This window comes from Varanus komodoensis, unplaced genomic scaffold (genome assembly GCF_004798865.1).
Source record: "Varanus komodoensis strain SLA01 unplaced genomic scaffold, ASM479886v1 scaffold14_1, whole genome shotgun sequence".
NCBI lineage: Eukaryota > Metazoa > Chordata > Lepidosauria > Squamata > Varanidae > Varanus > Varanus komodoensis.
In genome coordinates this window covers 15031839-15053467 of record NW_025335438.1, presented here as the reverse complement: position 1 = coordinate 15053467, position 21629 = coordinate 15031839, and the positions used below count along the sequence as shown (strand labels likewise).

General features: G+C 38.9%; 1 protein-coding gene across 12 annotated transcripts in view; it reads left to right on the top strand.

Annotated features, from left to right (window-relative positions):
• The window catches only part of CHD7 (chromodomain helicase DNA binding protein 7), a 199346-nt gene that overhangs the window by 130842 nt on the left and 46875 nt on the right, over positions 1-21629 (top strand). For 11 of the 12 annotated variants that reach the window (XM_044423952.1, XM_044423954.1, XM_044423953.1 and 8 more), the window contains 4 exons: positions 7403-7537; positions 10749-10814; positions 18575-18630; positions 19753-19867. In XM_044423952.1, coding sequence (XP_044279887.1) covers positions 7403-7537; positions 10749-10814; positions 18575-18630; positions 19753-19867 — 372 coding nt within the window. Of the gene's footprint in view, positions 1-7402; positions 7538-10748; positions 10815-18574; positions 18631-19752; positions 19868-21629 lie in introns of those variants that run through there. The other variant, XM_044423956.1, reaches the window with a different exon arrangement.

Here is a 21629-nt window from a genome sequence, read left to right as displayed (position 1 = left end):
TTTAGGGTCTCCTCTTTCAACTCAGTTCTTTCAAGATACAATCCTTCCATTATTCCAGGAACCCATACCAGCCACCACCACACTTCAACCATCATTACCAGTATCACTAGCTAAAACTTCACTAGCCTCTAACCTGGAATCACCTTTCAAATTGCATTCCCAGGAGTGGTCCTCAATGCAAGATAATTATTGCTCTGATTCTTCTATTCTTTGGTTATTATGTCATCCTTCACAGGTGCAACTCAGTCTATTTTTGGTGGCATTATACTCTATACTAAAGAGAATGTAAATATTAAAATTACTGGGGCTATAGATTAACCCCCCCCCCCCAGCCTTCCTCCTGTGGTGATAACAGATCTGGTATTTTAGAGGTTTTAATCAGACATAATCCTCTTGGTTATGGTTAAGATCTCCTGCCCTACCCTGCACATCTAGAAAGGGAGAAAATCTCTTTAAGTAGGAAGCAAACTGCTCTTTCATTTTATATGCCAAAATGAATCCCTTTATCCATAATAAAGGAGGGATCCTAATCCAAGAGCAGAGAAAACCATAGCTTTACAGCTGCTGATTAAGTGGGGCATGGGAACTACTCTGCAGCAACTCTAATCCCATAGGCTGCCAGTTCTGAGGTCTAAGTAGCAGCCTTCAAACAGTTTGTGAGAAAAAGCGTCAGTTGTTTCCAGCCATTTGGCAGAGGGCATACAAAACCTAGGTCACAGACTTTCTAGCAACACAGACTTTCTAGTTCAGCATCATCACAATATGGTGTCTCCAAGGCTACTGTTATGATGCTCTGTACAGCAGCTGGGCTTAACTAGGAGGCTAGATCCTGAGTGGGGAACCTTTGGCTTTAGCCAAAGGCCTCTTAGAACATCTAGGGACAAACCTTGCACCCTAATCACAAAATGAAGGCATCTGCTTGAAAGATGGGAATGGGATCACAGTCCTGTTTAGCTTTCATAAATCATCTGTGTCCATATGGCAGAACCAGGGATCAATGTGATACCAACCTGATTCATCTTCAAGCAGACCCAAAGTCTTCCATTCTCCCCTTACTGCTTCAAGGGAACTATGTGGACTATTTTCACTTCCCTGTTTATCTGGCTTCGTGCAGTTTTCTTCTGAGAAGTTTTTTGCCTGAGCAATAAGCTTTTCCAATTCAAAGTTCTTTTTACAGAATGCCTACCAATAGTAGTGGCATACCTGTGACTTAAAGAAATCATACAGATGACTGGGTCCATCTTTCATTTAAAGAGCTGCTTGCCACTGTCACCATAATCATATCACTTCTGGAATCCCTTGACCTACAGGTCAATGAAGAAAAGTTCTGATTTATCACTTAGGAGATACAGCAGTCATATGAGTCCTTATGGAATCCATTTGAACTCATGTCTACCAGCCTGCAAATAGAGGGGACACACTAAGACATCCTACTTGCAAAGTGAAGTGTTATCCCATCTGTGGACAATCACACTGCAGCTCCTACTTTACCCTGTTTACATGGTGGTAAACTCTGTAGCATTACCTCCACACGAGGCCACTCTGTTTGTGGTTCTTCTGGGCCTTCTGTGTTAAAAACAGCCTCATGACCTGCCTTCTGGTTCTGTTCAACACTCTCTTGGCAGATGGACAGTCCCAACACATCCTTTACAGGAACTCAGTTCTCACCCCCTTCACCCATCATTAGCAGTGATGATTAACTTGTCACAGGAGTCCTTGACTCCACCCAAACCCTCACCATTTTTATTGTTGCTATCTGCAATCAAATCATCTCCAACTTATGCCAATCTGATGAATGCCTTTCAAATTGTCATGTCCTTGACAGCCCTGCTTAGCTCTTGTAAATTCAAAGCTGTAGCTTCCTTTATGAAGTCAATTCATCTCATATTTGGTCTTCCTTTTCTTCTTCTGCCTTCAACTTCTCCCATGATTGTCTTCTCCAGTGAGTCTTGCCATCTCATGTTGTCCCCAAAGTATGACAACTTTAGTTTTGACATTTGTTTCTTTAGGGAAAGCTCTGGCTTGATTTGATTCAACAAAGACTTGTTCATTTTTCTGTCAGTCCAGAGTAACCACACATCTCTCCTCCAGCACCATGGTTTGAATACATAAATTCTCTTGTTGGTCTTCTTCATAGTCCCAACTTTCACACCCATACATAGTGACCAGGAGTACAATAGCGTTGATGATCTTGGCCTTGGACCTTGTGGAATTCTATGATATGGCGTCAAGGTGGCTAGACAGAGGGAACGTGGTGGATGTGGTTTACGTGGATTTCAGCGAGTCCTTTGTGAAAGTGCTGCATGATATCCTGGTCAAGAAATTGTTAAACTTTGGGATAGATTGATGCACTGTCCAGTGGATCAGGGCATGGTCAACAGATTGCAAACAGAGGGTGACTACCAGTGGGGAATCATCAGGATGGCAGCCGGTGAAAAGCAGAGTCCCTGAGGGCTCAGTTCTGGGACTGATTTTGTTTGACCATTTAATCAGTGATCTGGAGGAGGGGATAACCAGTCTGCTGACTAGTATCCCTTAAATTTGCAGATGATACCAAAGTGGGGGTGGTGGCCACAACTGAGGAGCAGTTGATCCAGAAGCATTTGGACAGACTGTGGAAGTGAATGGGGGAATAACAGGATGACATTCAGTGTGAATAAGTGCAAAGTCTTGCACTTGGAACACAGGAATAGGTGTCACAGATAGAATGACACACTGCGGCAAGGGGTTTGAGAGCAGCACTTGTGAAAGACATCTTGGGGTACTTGTCAACAGCGGGCTGAACATGCCACAAGCATGGCTTTCAGATCTGGGTAGGTGTTGATATCACTCTACACGACTCTGGTGCACCCACAACTGGAGTACTGCATCCATTTCTGGGCTCCACATTATAGAAGAAGCATAGAATTGGTTCAGCTCAGGGTCACAATGATGGTAGCCAAGTTGGGAGGGAGGACATATGAAGAGGTTGAAGGAACTGGGTCTTTTCAGCCTGGAGAAAAGGAGAATCTGAGGGGATATTTTAGCGACTTTTAGGTATGTGAGGGGATGACATGTGGAGGAGGACGGTGACCTGTTTTTTCCCTGCAGTGGAGGGCAGAGTGCTTTTCAATGGGGCGTAGCTCAAGGAACCAGGCTTCAGGTTGGATGTCAGGAAGTACTTCCTGACAGTTAGGACTCCTAGGATATGGAATAGGCTTCCAAGGAAGGTGGGTGAGGCCCCATCAGTGAGGGTCTTTGAGGAATGATTGGACAACAACATGTTGGGGATTACATGTGGAGAGTCAGGTGTCAAGACTAGATGGCCCCTTCTGACTCACTTTGTTTCTATGTTGGTGTCCCATGAAATGTCCTTACACTTTATTATCTTTTCAAGTTCCTTCATTGCTGCCTTTCCAAGTCTCAGTCCTCTTTCAATTTCTTGACTGCACTTTGAATTGATGAATGTGTCAAGGTTTGTAAAAACTTTCACAGTTTCAATTTCTTCATTGTTGACATTAAAGTTGTGTAATTCTTCTGTAGTCATTATTTTTGTGTTCTTAAAGTTCAAACACAATACTGTTTTCACATTTTCTTCTCTCACTTTCCTCAGAAGTCATTTCAATTCATTTCTGCTTTATGCCATCATCTGCATAAAGTATTGATGTGTCTTCCACCAATTTTCACACCTTCCTTTCATCCTAATCCAGTTTTCCTTATGCTGTATTCAGGGTACAGTTAGGGAGATAAGGAGATTAAATCTGTTTGTCTGATACCTTTGCCTATAGGAAACCCTTTACTCCATATTGTGTTATAATAGTAGTTTCTTGTCCAAAATATCAGGATGATCATGTGCTGAGAAACATCCATTTATTTCAGGACCATCTATAGCAGACCTGGGCACTGTATGGCCCGCGGGCTACATCCGGCCTGTTGGCTGACCCTGACTGGCCCGCATGAGGTCACTGGCAAATTAAAAGTCAATGCAAATATATATTGTTGTAATATAGATGCAAGCAATACAACTGCACTGCTTTTATTTTGAAGGATCTGCTAAATTGAATTTATTGCTTTTCGTGTAATGTTAATGTTAATGTTTTTGTGAATATTCATTAAATAGTGTTGTTCTGTGCTCCACATTTTCATTGTATCATTGTAATGTTTCATTTACTGCTTTTATAGAGATATATATTGAGCAGAGCTGTAAGTTTATTGGTCCGGCCCTTAACAACTGTCAAAGTTTCTCATGTGGCCCCATAGGAAAATTAATTGCCCACCCCTGATCTATAGCCTCTGGTCATCCACACATTAGAGGCAATCCTGGATTATGTATGAGTTCCATTCCTGAGAAAATGGAAATTCATCTTAAGTTGAATTTGTATGCAAGTCAGATCACATATATTCTGCCTTCCACATTTGCAGGTCTTAGGGGCATAGGACCCCCATGAAGGTAGAAAACTCATAATATCTCTAGCCTCCACCCCAACCTCACCAGTGTTTCCTCTTTGCAACAGGAAATGGTGGAGAGATTTTCCTCTTGAGGTGGGTGGGGCAGGAAGACCTGCCTTGGAAGCCCTTCTTCTCTCCTCTTCTACTTCCTCCCTCCTCCTATGGTGATGATGATTTCCTGCAGTAGGGCTTTAATGCAAATATTTAAATTTAATCAACTTTATGGGTTATAATCAATTTCATAAGCATGGGCTGTTTGTAACTCAGATGTTCATAACCCAGGGAAAGCGTAGGTTGATCTTTTCCTGAAATGCTTTGGTATGCTCTAGTAACCGATATATATTTGTGATCTTGAGTGCTTATTCCCTTTCAGTATCCAGCTTGAAAATCAGGCATTTCTCTTTCCATATGGGATAATGTTATTTGTTTCCACACCTTGAACATCACTTTGCCTGCATGGTTCTATGGTTGCTGTACTCATAAGATTCCTCTATGAAGGAGTCTGTCATTTTAAATCTCTCCTGTATATCCTTTCCACCTTCTCCTCATTCTATCTTAGTCAGATAGTATGTTCCCCTGTTTATCTTTTAGCATTTCTAATCTAGGTTTCAATTTTGCTTTGATTTTTTGGATCTTCTGGAAGAGATCTCTTGTTTTTCCTCTTCTCTTGTTCTTTTTTGTTTCTTTACACTGGTTTCTGTAGTAGTTTTTGTCTCTACATGGTAGTTGCTGAAAAGTTTCATTCAGGATTTTGACCCTATTTTTGTCACCTTGTGGTTTTGATTCTTGCCCTTTCTTAACATTTGTGAGTGTTTCTTCTGTCTGGACGTTTTCTTTCCTGTTGCTACAGGATTTTATTTGTTTGCTTGTTTTGGTCTTTTTGCATTCTCTCCTACTAGTATCACTGCTTTCAGTCCACAGTTTTTCTGGCTCATGGTCACCTGTGTTCATTAATGCAAATCTGTTCTTTATCTGGACTCAGGAATATTATTTAAGTTATATTTTGATAAACAGATTGTTGGTTTCACAGTGTCTTACAACATTTGATTCTACTTTGCCTCCTACTTTTATGTTCCAGTCAGCATGCTTTGTTCTGAGTGTACCAATTTCTTCTTGAACACCTGCATAAACTATTCTATTTTTTCAACATTTATGGTTGGAGCATAGACTTAAACAGTGGTTACATTGATAGGTTTTCCATGAATTCTAATTGATATGATTTGGTCAGACTTTGCATTATAGCCCCTTGCTGCCTGTGCTGTGTCTTGCCTCAGAATTCAAACAATTCCATTTTTCTGAGTTCGTCATTTCCGTAGGAGAAAAAAATCTGCCGTGCTGACTAAAAATGTCCCATTCCAGTCCATTTTAGTTGGATCACATCAAGAAGAGAGATTTTTAATGGTTCCATTTATTGCTTTATGGTTTCCAGTTGGCTTGATTCATGCTTCTCATGTCCAGTGTTTTAATTTTATCTGTTTGTTCCATTTGTATGTGTTGTGCAGCATTGGACTTTCACCTCTCTACATGTCAGCCACTAAACTTCTTTTCAACTCTGATCTAGTTGCATCCATAATAACACTGTTATTCATACTTATCCTTTGCTCTTCCCAGGTAGCTGGTTGAGTATCTTGTGACTTGGAATCTCATCTTGCCTGCAACTACTGCTGCTGCCCAGTAGCTGTTCATCAGAAGTTTTTCTGCCCCATCACCATTACAAATATTCAGTCTCTTCTGCTGATGTAGCCATTGCCCCAAAAGCAGGTTGATATCTCCCAGTATGGTATCTCTGTTTTGACCATTCCTCTTTGCATGACCCTGCTAAGAGACCAGCCTAATGAGACAGTAGTCTGGCCTCCTGGTGGCATTACTCTGGGCTTCTCTGACATTCTCATACCCCCGCATCACATTAAAGTGTGCATCCAAAAGGGGACACACCTACTTACATATATAGTAAGTGGGTTCAGGTTAAAACATCCTGCAGTCAAAGAAAAATCCTTGCCCAGCTCCCAAGCAGTCACACTTTTAGCCCAATCTGATTCACTCAGGATTTGCAGACAGTCGTCATGACAAGAACAAGCTGAACATGTCAGTCAACGTGAAATGTTATTTCAAAAGCTTTCAATGCACTGGAAACAAATAATAGGATAAAGCAAGTTGTTGCAGACAGTTAAAAAGAAAGGCCTCCAGTCTAATCTACTGATTACTTCCTGGGTTCCAGCATGAAGCTTATCTGTAGTCTTGGTGCAAGTAATGGTTAAAACCATTTGAACCAATGGCAACAGTAAACCTTGGAACAGTAAACCTCCTCACTTTGAACTTGGCCTTCTTTTTTGATACTTGTAGCTCGGCTCACAGAACAAGCATACTCTCATTCTTTGACATGGCCACTCATTCTTGATACTCCTCAGAGATTAGGCCATCCTGTGCTCAGGCTGTTCTTTCCTCCACAAAGTAGTTTTATGTTCCATCTAGTTCAGCACATCATGTTACTGCAGTGATTATCTTTTCTTTCTTTCTTTCTTTCTTTCTTTCTTTCTTTCTTTCTTTCTTTTTGCTTCTTCAACCCTACAGGTTAAATAACTGGCTCATTTTAACATCAAGATGAGAAAGTTCCATGGACAGGTTCTAGCCTGGGGGCCCATAATTTCTATTCTTCTCTAGGATCAATATGTAGGACTCTCTAAAGAGTGTTGTGGCTCTTCCTAGTCTTAGTGTAGCATCTCACATGGATTTTCTCTACACTGATATGGTTTACTAACAGGTTTTTAATTATATTGTATAATGAGAAGCAGAATTATTTTCCATTCAGAACAAAAGGTACAGCACCTTCTTACGTGACAAGGTTTTTTTTTTTTTAAATATCCTTGCGTCTGCCTTACTTTCAGAGGGGGAATGGTCTTTTCTTCTGAGGACTGTACCAGTGTTAATCAGCAGAATGGAAACTTACACAAAAGATTAACATTTTATTTTGCAGAAGAGGCGTTCGAGCAGACAGGTGAAGAGGAAACGCTATACAGAAGACCTTGAGTTCAAGATTTCTGATGAAGAAGTTGATGATGCAGATGCTGGAAGAAATTCCCCTTCAAATACTTCTCAGTCTGAGCAACAGGTCTGTTCATATTTATGTTCTTCAAGCAGAGGGGTACACTGAATGTTATAACTTAGACTGTAAAAAATTAGAACTGCTTTCCTTCTAAGTGACTTCCATCTCAGCTTGGCTCAACATGCCAAAGGAAATTAGTTGTTTTGGTTCTTAAAGGCTGTGTTCATTCAGGTTGTCTTTACAAGCCTACAATATGTAATTTAACACAATTTAGTGAAATTAATGGTCTCTGTTGAAAACCCTGAAACTAGGCTCCAAAGAAACTGAATTTACCTCTGTGAATTCAGTGGTCTGGCTTCTATGACTTAATAAACCATTCAAGCTTGTCTCCTGCTGTCAGGCACTATAAGAACCCTTTATGAAATTACTGTCTTGTAGTAACCAGCAGAGTATGCTTTATTTTCTGTGCAATGCAAATGATGGATAAAAGAGGGTGGATAAAATGAAAGATGATAATGTGAAATGACTCCTGTAACAATATTTTTTTGTAGTGGTCTTTTAATATCACTGCATCACTTAACTAATTTGGAAAATCATTGCTGAAAGTGTAGTACACTTAAGTAATCATTTAGGAAATCATATTTTAAGCTTGCTTAAATGTCCTTTATGAAACTTGGAGTTAAATTTAAATATCTCCAAGAGAAGTTAAGTGGATGGGGAAATCAATATTGCATTGTCATAAAGGTTTTCTGACCAGTTTCAGTTTTAAAGCATTTCACTGTTCTGCAAAATGAAAAGGATCATTGTTACTGAATGAACAACAACATGCCATGAGAACAGAAATACCTTCTGGATCAGATCGTAGATCCATCACACCTAGAATTCTCTTTCCAACAGTGGCCAGAAAGATACTGCTGAAAGCTTACAAACAAGATATGAGGGCACTTGGTCCACTTTGGTCATCCTCCCCCTGCTCAACCTTGGAAAGGTTGAACAGACTGGACTTTTATGAAGGACAGGTGCATTAACCTCTCATTGCTTTTAGAAATGAGTAAACAGCCCTGAATTCTACTTGGATTGGCTCCAGCATTACAGCAAAAGTGGAAGTGCTCAGAAAAAGAATTCCAAAGTTCAAAATGAAGCATGTAATTGAAGCCTCTCTGAAAATTCGGCTCATGAACTTCCAACTTTCTTTATGTGGTAGCTCTATTGGCTTCTTTCCTTCTTGATGCTTTCCTCTCCTTCATTCTCACTGTGTGAAACACTGCTGCAGCTATGTGCATAGGGATCTTGGGAAGTCTGATGGCCTAGGAAAATTACTTTTCTTAGATTATGTATGTTGACTTGCGAGGATTTCATATGTAGGTGGAGAAGGAGAAAGAATGAGCAAGGAAAAAAAACAGGAATTCTATGTTCCACCTGCTGCTCCTGCTCTGTAGCAGCAAAGTGGAAAGAACAACTAGTTCTTTTTTGTGGTCTCTGTGCATCACACACATGGGCTTTGCCCCTATTGTCTGGAAGCTTCTATAGCTAAGTATTCAGTTCAGGTGGAAGGCCCTCCTCTGCTGCTTGTTCCCAGGAAGCCTGGGGAGAAACTCCTGCCTATCTCCTCTGTTCTTTTTTTTTTTTTTTTACTGCAATCATGGCTAGATTAGGAATTGCTTCACTCTCTCTCCTTCAGGTATTTTAAGTACTTTTTCTTACTGCCTTCTCTTCCCTTATCCAAGATATATCTCCTGTCACTCTTTTCAAAAACACATTTTCCCACTCTTTTCTAAAATAAAAAATAAAAACTTACCAAAAATAGTATTTTCTACCCATTTTACTATCCACTGCTCCTTCCTGAATTATCCATGATCTCTTGCCTCCTTCCCTTTCTTTCTGACTTCTCTCCCATCTGCACGATGGTGGTGGCAGCTCTTCAGATCTGTGCCTTCTGTGATAGCAGTTTTCCCCCATCTGGTGGACGCTCCCTTTGCCTTATCTGCCTGGGTGAGAAACATGTTGTGGAGACCTGGGCACACTGCTAGGCCTTCACAAAACAAATGTGAAAAGATCAGGCAGTTTGGTTTAAGGCTGAGTTATGGAAAAAAGGCCCTGCAGGTGGTGGAGGCCTCCAAGAATGGACAGGACTGCCTGTCCACCTCTGTGGGCCACCATGTGGCACAAAAGACAAAGAGGAGCCCAAAAAGGATGGTTGCCATGGCTATACCCAAACATAAGGCCCGATCAACCATCAACCCCAACCATCAGGCCCCTGCCACCTGTTCTGTTCCCCTGAGCTGAGAGAGTGCCCTATTGCCACATTGAACCTTTCTGCCCCTCACCCTGGCTGCCTGCTATGGCAACAAGAAAAAAGGAGACCTGCTCTGTTTACAAAGACTGTCCAAGTGGGTCTCCAGCACCATCTGCCTCAAGTACAAGATGTCAGGCCTTCAACTCACCACAAGGCCCAGGGCCCACTCCATATGAGCACTGGCCACATCCACTTGCCAGGATCCCCTTGCAGGATGTCTGCAGAGCAGCTAAATGGGCTATACTCTCAACATGCAGCCAACACTACGGACTGGGTATTCATGTCAGGGCATACTGCACCTTCAGCAGAGCAGTCCTCTCCTCTGTCCTGCAGTGACAATAGCACCCCTCTGTCCTTCACAAGGTAAGCTAGCTAGTTGCCCATATGTATGATTCACAGAGGCCACAAAGAAGAAAGATAGGGTTGCTTTCCTGTAACTGTCATTCTTCAATTGGTCATCTGTGCATTTATACAACCCTTTGGCCCCACTTGCTGTTACCACTTGCTGTTACAGTTGATACTGTCTTACACTCCATTGATGTTCAAGGCCAGGCCAGGTTGGGACCTCTTCCTCCTCATCCTTGGTCCAGAAATCCATAGAAACTGAGAGTTGGGCAGGAGTCCCTCCCCAAGCTTCCTGGGACCAGGAAGGAAGGGATTTCTGGCCAAAACAAATGCTTAACTCTGGACACTTGCTGACTATAAGCTCTGCTCAGGCACAAAGCCATATGTGTGAATGCAGACATGACCACTCAAAGAATGACAGTTTATGGGTATGCAACCCTGCCTTTATTTTCTTAAAATCTAAGCCAAAGAAAAAGTTCATAGTGCTCATTCTCATACTGGAGTCAAGTGTTGTGTGCCTTCTGAGTCTATATGCGGAACCTGGAATGTAGACTTCAGGGGTATCTCACAATAGTTTGTTGCTTCATTTTTGTATTTTTCCCTTATATATAACTATCATGGAATATTTCATTTCAGGAATCTGCTGATGCTGAAGGACCTGTAGTAGAGAAAATCATGAGTAGCCGTACATTTAAGAAACAGGTAGTTATTCTTTTTTTTTTTTTTTAAAGCAGGCCTCAAGACTTTACTTCATTGTTGGAGAAGCAGCCACTGCAGTTCCTTCCATGGTTGCTGTAGGGTATAAATCTCCAGCTTTAGGGTTGAAGTTCCTTTTTGAACTCAGATAAAAGAATCTGAAGCATCGTGTTGAAAGCTCAGAACTGATCTGCCCATCACAATAAAAGTATGCTACAATGCCACATACAAACAAAGCCAGACCAAATCACAAACAGGCCAGTCCTCAGTATTGTAGCATACTCTTATTTGTAACTAAAGCTGCTGTTTTATACCAAAATATTAAACATTTTAAAATCTGTTTATTTTTCTTAAACTATGCATTTAAAAACTATATGTGGTATTGTTGGTCATTTGTTTTGTTGTGAAGTGCTGTGTCAAGGGCCATATCACCCACATATCAATAGTTTATTCTTCAGGGATATAGCAACAATAGGTTACATAAAACTTTGCTGATTAGAGTAGGACTATTGTACTAATTGCATTTTTTTTGTGGGGGGAAAGAACCTTATTGCTGCCATCAGTGTGTTGTATAATGTTCGGGAGGCAACAGTAAGATTAGTCAGGTGAAGAGCTTGTATATTTTCTGATTTTCCAGTATTTCAAATTTATTCATTTAATATTCTAAGAGCTGAATACAGAGATACACACTCATAAAAACAGTATAAGCAGGCAGTGAAAAAAATAATTACATGAAATGTTACAATGGGACTATTATAAAATGGAGCTGTATTTTAATCCATTAAAAGTCAGCAGTAGTGTGGGTAAACAAGTCTTCAAGAAGTATTTAAAGCCTGATACACATTTGAAATCTTGAACTGGTTTCACTGTGTAGATTACCTGCAGTGTCTTGTAGTAAATTTCTGCATTGGTTTTTATTGAACATTATGCTGTTGATTTGTAGCCCAGTTTCCAGGGGAAGACACCTCTGAAAAGCCAATCATAGTGTTTTGACAATTTACTTTTAAGGCAAAAACATCTTGCATTTCACACACACATTTATTACAGTGAAGTTATTTGAGTATTTCTGTTTTCCTACAAAACAGGATTTTTGAAGTGTTACTGTTTGCTTGAATTTTGAGAATGTTGTCACATGCAGGGTTTAGCCGTATGTTTCTGATTGCAAACTTGTTGGGAGCAATCTTCTTTAGGTCCTTTAATTGTTTAATGAATGATATGTGAAGTCTTCAGGGTCTATAACAGTGATGTCGAACCTTTTAGAGACCCAAGTGCCCAAACTGCAACCCAAAACCCACTTATTTATTGCAAAGTCCCAACTTTGCAATAAAACTTGAATACTGAGGTTTTTGTTTAGAGAAAACAACTCATACATTAACAAATTTTGTCTTAAAAGAAAAACACAATAACAGAGCTTTCAATGATACAAACATATATATAGCCTTGGCAGCACACTGACTGGCCATGTGAAAGCTCGGACGAGTCTCAGCTAATGAGTTACAGCTTGTGATGTCATCGCCTGGTGCCGCTACTCCTTTCTGAGCATGTGCATGGCCCCTATGTGTGCTGTTATCCAATGCTCAGCTGCTGGGGTGATGCTGGGGCGACTTGGCTCATGTGCCAACAGAGAAGGCTCTGCATGCCCACTGTGGCACACGTGCCATAGGTTCGCCACCACTGGTCTATAATCTCTGTTCAATATTCTGTTTTGACTCTTCAGAGTGGATTGACTTCTTGTTGGTTACCTCTATTTTGGTTCTTTAATATTATCAAAACTATCATTTCTTGATTAGCAGTGAAAGTGCTGTTATGTCTTGGGTAGTAATATGCATTAAATAAGTCCCTAAATACTTTCTTTCTTCATTATGCCCATTTTACTTACCGTGCAGATATAATTTTATTTGGTATCCCCCCCAAACTATATTTTTCTCCTCTTAACCTAGGAGGAGCCAGTAATATAACCCTTGCTCTTTGCATTTAGGATGTTCAGAGTGCTTACCTAAAAGAACAAACACCTGGTAGAGTAGACAGTACTGGTCTAGATAGAACAATGATCTGAGCTGATATATGGCAGCTTCATACCCTTCAAGTCCTGTTTGTCTTTACATAGAAATTTACTTTTCTTGTCATTAAAAAACTGCCGGTCTTTCAAGGCAAAGGAATTGTATTAAAGTACAGTTGAACTTGACTTTCATAGGAAAGGTGTCTCCCCCCCCCCCCACAAGGGCAGGGTGGGTGCCAGATTCAGGACCAGGTGTGTGGCCACATGCAAGACATGCAAGATGCAACACAGGACAAGCTCAGAGTGGACCATGCTGTGGTGCAGCAGGTCTTGTTTTAAGCTAAAGGGTATTCAAATTGTGAAAGAGATAATTGTAATGCAGCTAGCAGTACACATATGGTCAATAGTATTAAGGGTTAAGGTTTGGGGTGGGACTAGAGTTTTTCCACCTTTGTGGGTGTCCTGCACCTTTCAACCCCATGAAAGTGGAGGGCGGACTGCATTAGTGGCATTGTTACGTTGAACAAGCCACCACCTGGGACAGAGTAGTGATACTATTGGTATCATTCATGTATCTTGCTGTGCTGCCTACAGCTACTTATCTGCAGATGCCACAGTTGGAAGGCCCACTTCAGGTCTTGTCAGGTTTCACCAAACCTGTGATAAATCTAGCAAGACATTGTTGAGACTTTGGTGAAGTTCCTTGAGACCTGGCTGGGTGTACTTTTCTGCAGACCACCCCCTTGTTACCAGCCTTCGAGTGGCCACTTTCCTGCCTTATCAACAGCTGCTGATCTACTTAGCTGAATGATGACAGCTGGCAGGGGACTGGTGGGGCAGCTGCTGGTGGTTGTAACAAAACAAAAAGTAACTGACCAGCAATGCTTCATGATCCAGCCAAGTTCGAGCAGCAATGGTGGGAGGACATAGTCATTGTTATATAGTGGGAGGCTTGGCCATACAATGACAGTGCTCATTTCACTGCCTCCAGATACTTCAGTAGAGACAAGCAACTCAGTGTGCTTCATCCTAACCAAGTTTATCCTCATTTTGTATGAAAGTAAATGTTCCTTGAAAACATTTTTATTTTAACCAGCTTTTAAGGCTAAATGGTTGTTAGTTTTTAATATGATTTTGTTTGGTGTTCATGTTCTGTTGACTTGTCACTGAACTGTTTGGTTTTTTCATTGTTAGTAACTGCAAACATTACTACGTTGACTGTTTTTTATCATTGTAAGCAACCACACAGTGGTACAACAGTAGCACTGTGAGGTTAGACAACAAGGCAAAGATTAGCTGAAAGCTATCCAGTGTGCTGCATAACCAAATGAGAATTTGAAACCTGATTTCCTGTGGCCAACCATAATACTCCAGCCTTGCTGCAGCACCAGGCATTCTACTGAATAATTGGAGTCTAAAGGGTTTAGCATACTTAGCATTAAGTTGTTAATTCTTCTTTGGCCATGACCACTGAAGTTGCCACTTAGCATAAAGTAAAACAACCACTGTATATGAAACATTATGTATAATTAATGTATTATAAAAAAGCTTGTGCAATTGTTACATATAAGCATGTGCAGGATAAAAATTGGTAAGGCTAACTGCTGCTAAGAAAGGAATCCTTGTGGACTTGGAAACAGTCACTTTGGATGACAGAAAATTATTGTTACCAGATATTATATGGTAAAAGGTGATTTGCAGGTTTTAAGAAAGGAATTGGATTAGAAATTAGAACAGAAAAAGGGAAAACGTGAATGAAAAAATGTCAGCAATCATATAAATGAAACTGAAATTCAGGGATTGAGAGAATTTTTCAGATGGCATAAGGACATATGTGAGTCTATTCAACAGGAGATTAAATGCAATAAAACTGTGATATTAAGAATTAAGTTTCTGGAAAGGAAAGAATTACCTTATTAACACAGTTAACTGAGTATTTAGCAGTAAAAACTAGGAAGAGTCACATTAAAATGCATAATATGACAGGAAAGCTGGTAGTGGGCAATCCATATATATGCAGGAATAATTAATAGGAATAGTTAGCGATGACTTCACTGGTTCTATAAAAATTGATGCTATCTTGAGGACTGTTGGAGAGAGGCCCTAGCTCAGTGCAGCAGGTGCCAGCCATGAACATTAACTGAGCAAACCTGCAAATAGGCACTTGCCAGGTTGTAACCCATTCATTTTGGCTGTTCTGATTCGCACAGTTGTGCTCTCTGGAAAACCAAGTTTGGGCAACATGACAACCCAGCTGTGGCCCCAACAAGCCATGGGTTGCAGGTTACCTTATTTCAATACTGGGAATTTCAAAACTGATGAGAAGGATAAAGAGTTATAGGTGGTCTTAACGTTTAAGAGTTGTTGTAAGAAGAAATGTGCATGTTGGAATCTTTATGCTACAAATACATTTTACATTATTTTTGTATATGAGTACATGCACACAAGTACATGTACATACATGGATGTAAAGCATTATTACAGGCATTTTCACTGAATCATATGATTCCATAAAGTGTTTTACATTACCAAACTAATACGATAATTCACAGTTCTGAAGGAGATACTGATTTAACTTCTACAATGCCAGCTAAATTTAAAGGAACATGATTCTTCTAGATAGTAGATATATGGCAGCTGTTTTACTAAAACTTCTGATGGGATATGTTTTGATAACATCTGATCTTGGGTTACAAGGTATTGTATGTGTGTACTATAGACATAAAATCAATAAAATCTGATCATGCTGTAGTGACAGCAGGCAAAATTGTGACAGTCACTGAACAACTTATCACTAACTGATAAGCAATTGTGGGAGTAGTTAAGAAGGAAAGCATGTTTTTTGGTAAATAGTGCTTATAGTATAACTATAGTCAGTATGAAAGTTTTTAAATAGACATTGCAAGGCCATTATTTTCTCTGAGTGCATAGAAATGAGAATAAATATTAGAATGTTTATATTGTTGCTATCATCACCACCATCACATTACATTTATATCCTACTCCTTTTCGTATTGCAAGGAATCAAATGCACCTTACAAGCTTCTCCTCCTCTCCATTTTGTTCTTACAACAATCCTATGAGATAGGGTAGGTTGAGAGTCCACGATGGGCCCAAAATCACCCAGTGAGTGTCATGGGTGAGGGGTGGCTAGGACCCAAATCTCAAGTCTCATTCCATCACTCTAACCACTATGCAATAATGTCTTACTTAAAAAGAAAGCTAATATGACATGCTGTATGGTGGGTGCATTCATATTTGGAATAAAGTATATATGTAAAATCAATACATAATCTAGGGACAGAGTATCCCAACTTGTTTTAAAGGCAGCTTATATCATTCTCCTCCTTTTGTTCTTGATCTTATCCCCACAACAACAACCCTGTGGGGTAGGTTGGACTGAGTGTTGGCTACATGGTTGAGTGGACCTAGAATGCAGATTGCCTGAGTCTCAGTTATATACACTTAACCACTACCACACTGGCTTATATAAAACTATTTTCAAGACAGCAATACACCCATTCTAGCCTGTGAATTAGAGTAAGCATGGGAAAGGGGCCTGCCTTTATTTAAAACTTTTTTTATAAGGGAAAGGCAGTGATCATGAGCTTGGACAGGTTTTTGGGCTCCAAGCTCAAAATGGCATCCAAACACCAATGAGATGCCCTAGCAGGACATGAGTATTATAACACTCCTCCTGCTGACATTCCCCAACAACTGGTATTCAGAAGCATGCCTTTTCTGATCTTTTTTTGATGGTGCTTTTGACAACTGTTCACCCTGAACTGGCATCCTCTTTGTATCAACAGGGAGATTAGTCATGCAGAGGCATACCTTTTAGGTAAATATTTTCTTTGGAGCAGTGGCTAGGAAACAAGCAGGTAATGATGGCAATAATTCACCCTCTGTTGCCACCAAGCATGTAGGATTGTGAGATACACTGTTCATATACATAGAGGTTCCATTAAGTTCTCATAGCCATTAGCCATTAATTGACCTATCATCCATGGATTTGTATAGTTTTTCGTAAAGCTATCTAAAGCAGGGGACATTGCCACATCTTATGACAGCTAATTCCATAAATTAATATCTCTTCTGAAAGTATTACAAGTCACTTTCTTCAGGTGATCCCACACTGTAATGTCAGACTTCATCAGAACTCTGACAGGTGCGTTTTGAACCAATTCAGATTTCTGGACTTCAAGGACAAATCCATATAGAGTACATTACACATTCTAATCATCAGGTGGACTAAAGCAACTTGAATTACTTCACTGTGTTTCACCATTCAGGAGTGAATGGTTAAGGTTATGCTTACCTGTTGTTGAGAGAAAGGGAACCAAGTGCAGTGGGAATGTGCATGTGAATTGTTGACCTTTTCCCAACCCTTGCTTAGTGGTTGGTAAGTGTTGTATTTGTACCAGCCCACAATGCTTACATATCCCACCAGAGCATACCACTCTACTGCTGTTCTCTATATGTAGCTAGCACATGCTTCAGGACAACTGGTGTTGGTTTTCCATACTTTAATTGCAATCATTTTATCTGGATCCTGTTTAATAGTAGTTTTGTAGGGAAATATGGAGCTTCCTTTCCAGAAAGAAGGTGATATTTGTTGGCATTTTTCTTGAAGTGTTTGGAGAAATCTTGTATTGTTAAAAATGATTATTTTGACTACAAGCCAGCAGGAAATAAGGACATAGCAAAGTAAAGATAAACTAATCTCATTGGAGACCCTGGTATATTTGGCCTTGCTTATAACTTCGTTGTGCTCAGTATAGATGCTTTATACTACCATCTTGAAGATTTATGTGGCTTGTATGCTTATTTGAAGAATTACTGCATCACAAAATCTCACCAAAGCAGAATATTTTAAGTTCAATTTACTTTAATAAAAGAGGTTTAATGGTGAGCTTAATTCTTCCATTGAAAGCAATTTGACTTCAAATCCTTAACTTCAGCTGAATTGTGCCCTCACTTTTGAGGCTAATGATTGTAATTTAAGACTGTAGCAAAATCTAAGGTTTCAAAAGCTAGACTTGAGGTTGCATTAGATGCCAAATTTCCTGCTTAGACTGATTTTGGTGATATGTAGCATTAGTATGATAATCTTTGTTACAGCGTTAGCTTTATTTACATACAGTATTTGGGGCATCAATTTAACTTTGCACCTCTGTATATAAGCTATCTTGCCAGAGTGAATTTAATTGTACCATCAAGTAAACATCACAAATAATAATGCATTCAAACAACCAGAAGTTAAAATTTCAGTTTAATATGGTTTATTATTTAGCAGTGCTAATGATATAGAAGCATAAACCATGTTAAAACATTACTTGAACATGTTACAAAACCACAGTGTAAAGTTATCATAAGTCAGCCAAAAATAATACATATGGCATTTTGGAGTGCAGTTGCTAATTGGCTGCTGCCTGAGAAAATGGTATACTTGGCTTCTCCTTAATACTGTGGGTTTGGCACAAAGCCAGAGTTGGGGTCAGGTTATTGTGAATGAAGCTGCATGTGGTTAGGGAGGAGTTAAAATGATTCATGTCTTGGAAGTTGTAATACGTAGTGCAAAATGTTCATAGATAAGCAGATGTAAATAAGCCTTATACCATTCTCCTTTCTTCCTTTAAAAAATATACTTTAAATCCCTCCAATTCCAATCCATGCTGCTTTTGTGTGGTAATCTGTGTTGCATACAAGCTGAAGATGATATTTAACACCATTATTCATTATTAGCAACACTGAACTTGCTTTACAGATGGAGAACGGACAGGAAATAGAAGCTGAAGAATTCTATGTAAAATACAAAAACTTGTAAGTAAACAAGCCAATTCTCTATGCAACTCCCAAATATTTGAAGTATATTTCTAACCTGCCCTATCAGTGCAGTTCAGCATAATTGATCATTTATTTTAAATGTGTGTTTTATTTGAACGTTGAACTGGGCTGCAATGTGCAAAACCTGGAAGCTGGAAACTAAATTTCAAGAGTACTTCAGTCTGACAATTCTGCATAAATGTACTGCTGTTTGTTCTTTAGACAAGTGCAGGAAATCATTTTAACTTTAAAATACAAATTGCACTATTATTGTGATATGAAATGAACCACGGGAAAACAGTGTCAGCATGAAGCACAACTCCACTGCTGAGGAAACCCAACCAATAGGTCGTGCACTAACCCTGTTGTACATTTATTAGTATTCATTATTTATTTAGTTCATTGCTACAGCATCCCACAGCTGAAGCTTTCTACTACTACATCTGAATAGTTGTGTCGGCTTATTTAAAACATCTGTATGCCACCTATTGTGCCATGACATCTCTAGGCGGCTCTCAATCAAATTAAAAACCATTATAAAAACTAACTACACAAAGCATCCCAGTCCCTAAAATCCATAAAACAACATAAATTAAAATACAGATAAGAAACAAATAAAGATTGTGGCATCAAATACTAAAATGTTTTTTTTAAAAGGAGTTCTTTGGCACTGAAAGGAGTATAAAGAGGGCAACAGCTGAATCTCCTTGGAGAGAGCATTCCAGATACAGGGAGCAGCAGCAGAAAGACCCTCACAGGTTCATACCTATGGAAGATCAAAGTTTAATTCATGAAACAAATATTATGTGAGCTCTCTTCATAAAAGGCAATTAAACATGAATACAGGAAGAAATATGAGTGGCTTAATTGTGCTTAATTTAAAGCATCTTAGTTTCTTTTCCTTTAGAAATTATATCTAATTTATAACTAAATAATTTGTTATAACTAATTTATAACTAAATATTGACTACAGCTTTTCTAAAATTGTCCTCAGCTGGAGAAAGCTTATGTTCTACTTTCTACATACATAGTTTCCATAAATATAAATCTGTGACAACAAGTGTTTAGTAGACAGAATATTGCTATATGTTTTATTTTCCTATTCATTCAATTTTTTAGTTCTTACCTTCACTGTCAGTGGGCATCTGTGGAAGTCCTGGACAAAGATAGACGAATTCAGCAAAAGATTAAGAGATTTAAAGCAAAGCAAGTGCAAAATAAGTTTCTCTCAGAGGTATGCAATTTTATTATTTTTGTTAGTTATGTACTTTGTAGTCTAATAACTTTTCAAACGTGACAACATATAATGCCACCTCAAGGTTGGTCTACTCTTTGCATTGTATAGGCAGCCATTTTTGAAAACGGTGTGAACCCTTCATCTCGGACAGCATGTGGTAGCCCACCATGCACCGGTCACATTCACTCGGAGCACATTACACCATTTCTCAGCTGTCTGCTCCTTTCTGGGTTCAAAATTCAGGGTGATGATTTTAATCTATAGAGTCCCAAAGAGAGACATTGTTGGCGCTGTCCTTTATTTATTTATTTATTTATTTATTTATGTTATTACACGCTTTTCTATCCTGTCACCTATGGAATGTCTCAGGACAGCTTACAATAAACAAATGGAACTGTCATACATTTGGAAGTTTTGCAGAATCTATCTTTTCTGCAAAGAGTGGGAAAATTTCTATATTTTGATGCAATAAATGTTTGCTATTTGTTGGCAGCAGAGTGGAGGGGATGGTTTTGACACACATCCTGGGACTTAAATATAAATATAAATATTGCATCAATGTTCATTTTCTTCTTAAATATTCTGAACACACATTTAAGTAATGCATGTTTGCATTCTTAGCAAAATGGCAGTGTTCTGACCTAGGCGTTTATAGTTCCTTTTAATTAAGAGAATGGTTATGGATGTAAAAACTGGAAAAACTGGCATACTAAGATTTCAGTTTGGCTTTTTAAAATGTTGTGTATATTGAGGTTTTAGTGGTTTACTATGTTGTGTTTTATTGTTTTATCTTTTATATATTTATGCTTCCTTGGTTGTCTTTTGAAAACCAGCATAGAAATACAATTGATTAATTAATATGTAGATCATAGTACCTTAAGTAGTGATAAATGCAACTTTTGCCATTTGTCACATTTTGCATTGTGTGAATCAGCTTTCTCAGGGTTTTCTTGTGGTCTTTCCCTCCAGTGTATGAATTCCTCTTGTATTTCTCTTGATTGCTTTACCCATGGTTAGGATTAATAACTGCACCAAATTTAAACATGGTTAATTCTTAGAACCTTAAGGGTTTTTTTTTTTCAATCCTGCATCAAACTTTGATTAAAATGAGATTATTGATTACTGTTAACTATAATTAGAGAAAAGGTGGCCGGGGAAGAGGGAGTTTATCACCTAATAGTCTGCCGCTAACCTATTTATTTATTTATTTATTTATTTGAGTTGTATCTTACCTTTCTACCAAAAGTAATCACAAAGTAGTTTTAAAATCCAGAGTAAACATGATTTAAAGAATAATAAAATAAGTACATTAAACACACAATCAAAAACAGACAAGTAACGGTATAAATAGTATCCAATTCAAGCACAGGCCTTCTCAAACACCAAAGTTATGTTTGAATAAAGTAGTGCTTGCCTGCTGGTAGAAGGATAGTAGAGAGTGAGCAAATATCATCTCTCTTGGGTGAAAAGTCCACATCCACAGTTTATCCCATGTTTTCATCTGCAGTAGGCCTCTGATTTTTCAGCATCATTTAGGCATTGCAATCTTGTATATATTAATATTTTATTTAACTTAATGGGGCTTCTGTGTAGATCAAATTGTACTGTCAGTTTCCTAATTTTTCTTTTCCACCGTCATCCTTCTTAAAGTGATTGTAATAATTCTGATATAAGACAGTTGTGTGTAATTCAGAAATTTGCAATCTACATTTTGTGATTTTAAAGAATATTGAAGCATAATAGAAATCACAGTGTTAGA